Source organism: Dipodomys merriami, unplaced genomic scaffold (genome assembly GCF_024711535.1).
Source record: "Dipodomys merriami isolate MVZ:Mamm:240054 unplaced genomic scaffold, mDipMer1.0.p SCAF_1, whole genome shotgun sequence".
NCBI classification, from domain to species: Eukaryota; Metazoa; Chordata; class Mammalia; order Rodentia; family Heteromyidae; genus Dipodomys; species Dipodomys merriami.
This window is the reverse complement of record NW_027202270.1, coordinates 2,184,209-2,191,053: the sequence shown is the minus strand read 5'-3', so window position 1 is coordinate 2,191,053 and position 6,845 is coordinate 2,184,209. Positions and strand designations below refer to the sequence as shown.

General features: G+C 48.8%; 1 protein-coding gene across 11 annotated transcripts in view; it reads left to right on the top strand.

Moving 5' to 3' along the window:
* Positions 1 to 85: 85 nt before the first annotated feature.
* Positions 86 to 6,845, top strand: part of Traf3ip1 (TRAF3 interacting protein 1) — a 62,917-nt gene continuing 56,157 nt past the window's right edge. For 4 of the 11 annotated variants that reach the window (XM_070005075.1, XM_070004999.1, XM_070004912.1 and 1 more), the window contains exons 1-3: positions 87 to 303; positions 3,498 to 3,566; positions 4,656 to 4,817. In XM_070005075.1, the coding sequence (XP_069861176.1) occupies positions 181 to 303; positions 3,498 to 3,566; positions 4,656 to 4,817 (354 nt within the window). In that variant the 5' untranslated portion in view covers positions 87 to 180. Of the gene's footprint in view, positions 304 to 3,497; positions 3,567 to 4,655; positions 4,818 to 6,845 lie in introns of all 11 variants that reach the window. The other 7 variants (XM_070005150.1, XM_070005111.1, XM_070004982.1 and 4 more) reach the window with 3 other exon arrangements.

Below are 6,845 nucleotides of genomic sequence, written 5' to 3'. Positions count from 1 at the left end.
CCTTGGCGACGGGCGGCGGGTGGCGCGCGCAGGCGCAGTGCACCACTGCGGTGCACTGTGGGATGGGAGTTCGGGGGCACCGAGGCGGCGGCGGGCGGCGAGCGGCGGTTGCGGCCGGGGCGGAGGCGCGGCCGGGCCGACGGAGGGGCGCGGGCGGCCAGCCGCGCAGCAGGCGCCGCCATGAACGCGGCGGTGGTGCGGCGGACGCAGGAGGCGCTGGGCAAGGTGATCCGGAGGCCGCCGCTGACGGAGAAGCTGCTGAACAAGCCCCCGTTCCGCTACCTGCACGACATCATCACCGAGGTGAGGGGGCGCGGGCCGGGCGGGGCGGGGTCGAGGCTGCGGCGGGGCGCGGGGCGCAGGCCCGGGCGGGGCTCTGGGCGAGGCCCGGCGGGGGTCAGGGTGCAGGCCGGGTGAAGATCGGGGCCGGGGACCCCGCTCCCGCAGCCCGGCCCGTGGCAGGCCCAGCTCCGCGCCCGCCTCGCGCCCACCTCGGGGCGGGCGGCCTTGGAGGGAGGCCGGGGCCCCTCGGGCCTCCCAGGCCCCTTCCCCTCCGGGCCTGCGTCTGCCCTGCTGCCGGCCGAGCGACCCCAGGCCCCCCTCCCAGCCCGTTGCATTGCTCTCGCTGGGTTCCCGGGCGGCCTAATCCAGGGAGAACCGAGTTGACCCTTTTTCGCTGCCTCTCCCCAAGGCCTCTCTCCGCATTGCTCGTGCCCGGTCATCACAGAGATATTGGGGGCGGTGTTTTATAAATACCTGCAGGTGTTTTGTTGTGTAGGGGCGACCTGACAGGAGAACTCTAAGAATATAGTTTGGTATTTGTTGCTCAGCAGCACGGCTGCCTTAGCTTTAAATGGACTCCTCTCACTTAGAAAGGTGGTGCATTCCCCCGTGATAGACACCAACACTTTGTTGTTGGTTTGTCTCCAGTGAACGGTGAGCTGGAAGGTACATAGAAATCGCAAAACAAACATTCACTGTTGAATGGGTATGTACAGGTTCCTGGTAAGCTCAGGAAGGCCGCCACAGGGGGTGACAGTGCCCCCAGGGCACTGCGGAACTTAGGGTGCTGCTTGGGACTTAGGAGTCGGTTGAACTTGCGGGCTCTCCAGCTCACAATTGCACCCGGTGTTGGTCCCTCAGCTGTTATCTCTCACTCTTTTCGGAAGGCTGGGCACCTATTTCTTCTCCAAACAACTTCATTATTTTGGCCATCCTGTGTTAGCTTGTAATGTGTACTCAGCGAGAGTGCCTGCCCGTGTTAAAACTAATTGTGTTTAGAAATGCACTGGATTTTGCCTACCTTCCAAGGAGCACCATCTCACCACCACCCTGTGACCAGAGGGAGCAAGAAAGAATTAGCCCAGATGTGAACTCCCCCTTCACAGCTGAGGCTGTGCTAGTCCTGTTTGGCCCCATGCAGGGCAGAGCAAGCCTCACCCAGTAGGGACCCTTGGGCCACCTGGAGGCTGGGTGCAGAGCATCTCTGTGGGAGAGAGGAGGAACACTCAAGTAGGAACTAATTTTGCAGGCCAGGTAGACAGGTAGAGAAAGAGCTACATAGTCTCATTAGGAGCAGATTGACTCTTCTTACAGACTTTTCCTAATCTAATGCTGAAATCAGTGTCTAATGTATAAACACACTGTCATCTCAATAAAGGCATTAGAGATATTGGAAAATATTTTCATATAATAGGTAGAGAGCTTTCTGTGAAGTTCTTTACTGTCTCTATCTTGTTCAAGCTACTGTCTTGGTAATTTTAATTGTATAGCTGAATGATTACTTCTTTCATCAAGATTAGCTTCCATTCTGTGACATTAATGTATCTTGTCACTAGCAATTACTGCTCACAATTTCAACTTTCCAAGGCAGGGACAAAGAGAGCAAGCTCCAGGAATATATTACATGTAGGATGATCTTATAGTCATTTTTACCTGTCTTCTCAATAGAACAAATCAATAAAACCTAGTAGGTGCTGGGTACTGGTGCCTCACCCTTATAATCCTAGCTACTCAGGAGGCTAAGATCTGAGGATTTTGGTTTGAAGCCAGCCCAGGCAGGAAAATCTGTGAACCCTGATCTCTAATTAACCACCAAAAAGCTTGAAGTGGAGCTATGGTTTCAGTAGTAAAGCTAGCCTTGAGCACAAAAGCTCAGAGACAGCAACCAGGCCCTCAGTTCAAGCTCCAGGCTTAGCAAAAACAACAGCAACAACAAACAAGCAAAGTAGCATGTTGGAATGAAATCTTCTAGATTAGAAATTATCATGATGTAAATGAAGTCTAAGTTGGAGTCCAGAGAAGAAGGCTGGTGTAGCATGTGACTGTCTTTTGTTTTTAAAACCGCCTCACAGAAATATGCTTTGTAGTGGACCTAGGACACTTTCAGGTGTGTACTACTACATACCATGTACCTAATATTTTCTGTTCTGTTTCATTTTTTAGAGAATGCTGTTATCTATTTATATTCATTTTATAATAACCTACTACATTTTATTTTTATGTATTTCTTTTTGGATATGGGGTCCTATGTGTAGCTCAGGCTGTCCTCAAACTTGTGAACCTCTTGCCTCAGACTCCCAAGTGCTAGGATTACAGGTGTAATCTCAGTTTAATGTACTACATTTGGAAAACCTCTGGTTCTATGGAATCCAGGACTCTGGCCAATTATTTATGTGGGGAGGAACAGAGAAAACTACTGGCCTGAAAGCTGGCTTTAGAGGCCATTAGAGAACCAGATTGCCTGAAGGGAGGAGCCCTGGGGAGTGGCGGGCGGGGGGGGGGATGGAGAGAGAATGAACAAAAATGATGGGGTATAGGATATCCACCATCCTAAGAAGTGAAGAGAAGACCCTCTGAAGCTTCTAGTTTTGGATATCCAGGCTAAGCTGTTACTTTTGTTTCTGGAATCAGTTACCTCCATGGCAACTGATGCTGGCGAAATGCTGCAAGAGTAGGTCCTCTGCCATTGAACTCTTTCTGCCTCCCTGGAGCCCTTGCTGGGTTTGTGGTTGTGAATGGCTGCAAAGGGCTTCCAGATCAGGCTGCACGTGACTGTGCCCCAAGCTCCTGTGGTCCCACACTCATCCCTTGAATAGATTCATCTTGACCACAGCCTTGTATGATTGATTTCTCTTGTTGGCTGTGGGCTTCCTGAATGCTCCTTCCTCTGGCTTTTGTCTTGTTAGCATGTGGTCCCAGTTTAGGTGTGATTTCTCCTGGGAAGGTGTTCTTGGTACCCCTTGGCTCTTCCCTTCCCTTGGGCTTCCTCAGCACTTGCTTAGTGTCTGTAGTCTTGGTCTTCACTGCCTAGCTATTTTCTGGATTCTGTCCAGATTCTGCCTGGTATAGTGCTGTGTGCTTGGTAGTTTGCGTGTTAAGGAAACAAATGGTTGGAGTCCTGAGTTCTGACCATCCTGCATGGGGGCTAAGGGGTGAGGCTGGTGAGGTAGCTGTCCTACAAGGTTTGCATGATGGCCTCTCTCTGTCTTTTGAAGGTGATTAGGATGACTGGCTTCATGAAGGGCCTTTACACAGATGCCGAGATGAAGTCAGACAATGTCAAGGTAGGTTTGAGTGTGGGATACTCTCCACATCTCTGGTTTATAGACTGCATCTTGTGGCATGTATCATTTATATGCTGATAGATGTTTAGCATACAAGACTGATTAATTTGTGAGCTGATGTATACCCTTTTCATTTAGTTTTTTTTTGTTTGTGGTATCTGCATGCCATGCTAAATTTATCCACTGAAAAACAGACTTAGAACAGGGTGCTCATGGCTCATGCCTATAATCTCAGCTACCCAAGAAGCTGAGATCTGAGAATTGTGGTTTGAAACCATCCTAGGAAGAAAAGTTTGCTCAGATTCCATATCCAAATAACCAACAAAAAGGGGCTAGAGGTATAGCTCAAGTGGTAGTGTGCTAGCCTAGCTAGAATGAGGCTCTGAGTTCAAACCCCACTATTGCTAAAAATAAAAACAAAAACAAACAAAAAACCTAAACAAAACTGATAGCCTATAATCCTAGCATATGGAGGCTGACATCTGAGGATTGTGGGTTGAGCCAGCCTGGGCAGAAAAGTCTGTGAGACTCTTTATCTCCAGCAAACTACTCAGAAAAGGTTGGAAGTGGCACTGTGACTCAAGTGGTAGAGCACTAGCCTTGAACAAAGCTCAGGGCCAGTTCCCACGCCCTGAGTTCAAGTCCCAGAGCCTGCAAAAAACAAAACAAAGCAAAAATATTGGAGAAAAACAAAACAAAACAAAAAACCCTGCAGACTTAGACAGATATAGTGGCACAGCCCATAATCTTAGCACTTAGGAGGCTGAGATAGGAGAATCAAGAGTTTGAATTCAGCCTGAGCTATGTAGCAAGGCCTTTTCTCAAATATCAAACAGAACAGCCAAAACAGAATTAGTATTTTAAAGGTTAATACTGGCTCATCAAAACTTTTAGTAAGTAGTTCTTGTTGTGTTACCAAAGGTCAGTGTTTTTAAAATTGTCATCCATTTCTATTAAGAGGATACGTTCTGTGCCCATGGAATATACCGAGCATAATGCAGACTCTCAAGTATTTTAATGTGTATATTTCATTCAATCTGAAGAAAAATCATGGTGATAATATGTATATTTTAAATGGAAACGTTTCAGGATAAAGATGCAAAAATTAGCTTCTTACAGAAGGCCATAGACGTGGTTGTGATGGTTTCAGGAGAGCCCTTGTCAGTCAAACCAGCCCGCATTGTTATGGGAATTGAGCCTGAAAGAACAAATGAACTGCTTCAGACAATTGGAAAGTGCTGTCTCCACAAGGTAAGGCTGCAGCAAGCCCACGGCACAGGCCCTTCCCAGCTGAGGGGCGGCACTCAGGGAGGAGTGAAGTAATGTCTCTGGCAGGCTGAGGAACTTTTCTTCCACCTATTCTCCAGCCTTTTAAAGGTCTGGGAGACTTTTTATCCATTTGTAAAGGTGTGAGAAAATGTTGAGGTGTGCTATGCACGTGGGAACGTGGACTTTCCAGAACTTGTTTTCTGCCTGCTGGCTGGAAGCTGCCTTGCTACTTTCTCCTTCTGGGTCTGGGGCTCCTTTGAGGCCAGGCTGTTCCGCTGGGGCTGGGGAGCAGAGGCGCTGCTCATCTTCCTTGGGGCTTGTAGGGGAGTCCCTGTTCTCTTCTTCTCCTGCCTAGACTCCCTGCCTCTCTTGTTGTTGGTAAAGAGCTGGGCCACCTTCAAAGGCTTCCAGAGAGTAGATTTGTTCCTTCTGTGCCCTCTCTGTGGACTAGAAACGTGGGTGCCAGACCTCAGCCTCCTGGTTAGCCCAGCCTGGGCTTCATTTGCCTGGATGTTGGAAGACATCATCCTGATGGCAAGCCAAGTAGTCCCCTTAGGGGCCTTCACCAGGAGTGTGATTGACACAGCCCGATGTGTGCCTGCTGGAGCCTCGGCTTAGATGTGTCCGAATGGGTGCAGGTGTGGTGTGGGGTGTGTAGTGAGTGGTCAGACTAGCTTCAGAAGGTCTCAAGAGAGCCTTGCTGTCATCTAGGTCCAGATCCGGGTGTTGATTTTACCAGTATGCTAGTCCCTGTCCCTAGCCTCCCATCCCCTCATTCTTTATGTGGCTTCTCTTTCTGAAAGGCAGATTGGACTCTGATTTTCCCTACTGTATCATTTGTGGTCCCACCTCTGGCTCATGGCCTCTAGAGACCCACTGGTGCTTCTTTCAGGTTCTGCCCTTACCCTGCACAGCCACTCCATTTCATTCTGCTCTACTCAACTCCATTCAGCTCCACTCCACCTTACCCAGCTCCACCCTATTCTACACACTCCATCCACTGCTCTACCTCTCACCCATTCTACTCAGTTCCTCCCCATTCCACTCCAGTCATTGCACCCACCTGACATCTGCACTGGGCATTCTCCCTCACTTTACACCCTTGTCTCAGTGCCCACTGATTTCTCCAGGCCTGGCTGCCTGCCTCCTCCAGCTTCACCTGCCAGCTGTGTGGAATCTGTGAGGTTTGCTGATGGCTGGGGCCCTTCTTCCCTTTCAGTCTCCAGAGCGTGTGGCTGTCTACTAGTGTTTGTCTCCTTCAGTCGTCAACTTGTCCTGGATCCTTACAGCTGGTGCTGGTGTGTAGTAACTTGTGCATCTTTGTGGAAAGGATGAGTTGATGAGCAGGGCTGCTGACAAGATATTCTTAGCACCCTGAACCACCTCAGGCATGTTGCAGAAGGACTTTAGGCATTTGATGAGGCTTAAACTGAATCATATCCACCTCCCCGCCTTTTAATTGTGTTAAAATTCACATAACTAAATCTTGTGGTGTTTAACATGTCCATAGTGGTACACAACTGCCACTACCATCTATTGCCAGAATTGTTTTTATCCTGCAAAACTGAGATTCCATACCTTTGAAGAAAACTGTCCCAGCTCTTGGTAACCACCCTTTTCTTTCTGTCACTGTAAGTTTGACTACCCCAGGTACCTCATACAAGTGGTAGTATCTGTCCTTTTATAAGATTGGCTTATTTCACTAACATTTTATCTTCAAAGTTGACCTGCATTTTAGCATACCAGGATTGCTCCCTTCTTCAAGGTTGCCAATATTCTCTTGTGGGGGCAGACCAGGTTTTGCTGATACATGAATTTGTGAGTGGATGCTGGGTTGGTTGCTTCCATTTTTTACCTATCCAAGCTAATCCTGCCATAAACATTGTATGGAAATCAGACCAGTTTTCATTTTCTTTGTGTATAAATGCAGAGCAAAATTGCTAATTCGTACAGGTCATTCTGTGTCTGAACTTCTGAGGAACTGCTATCCTGCTTTCTTTAGCAACTGCA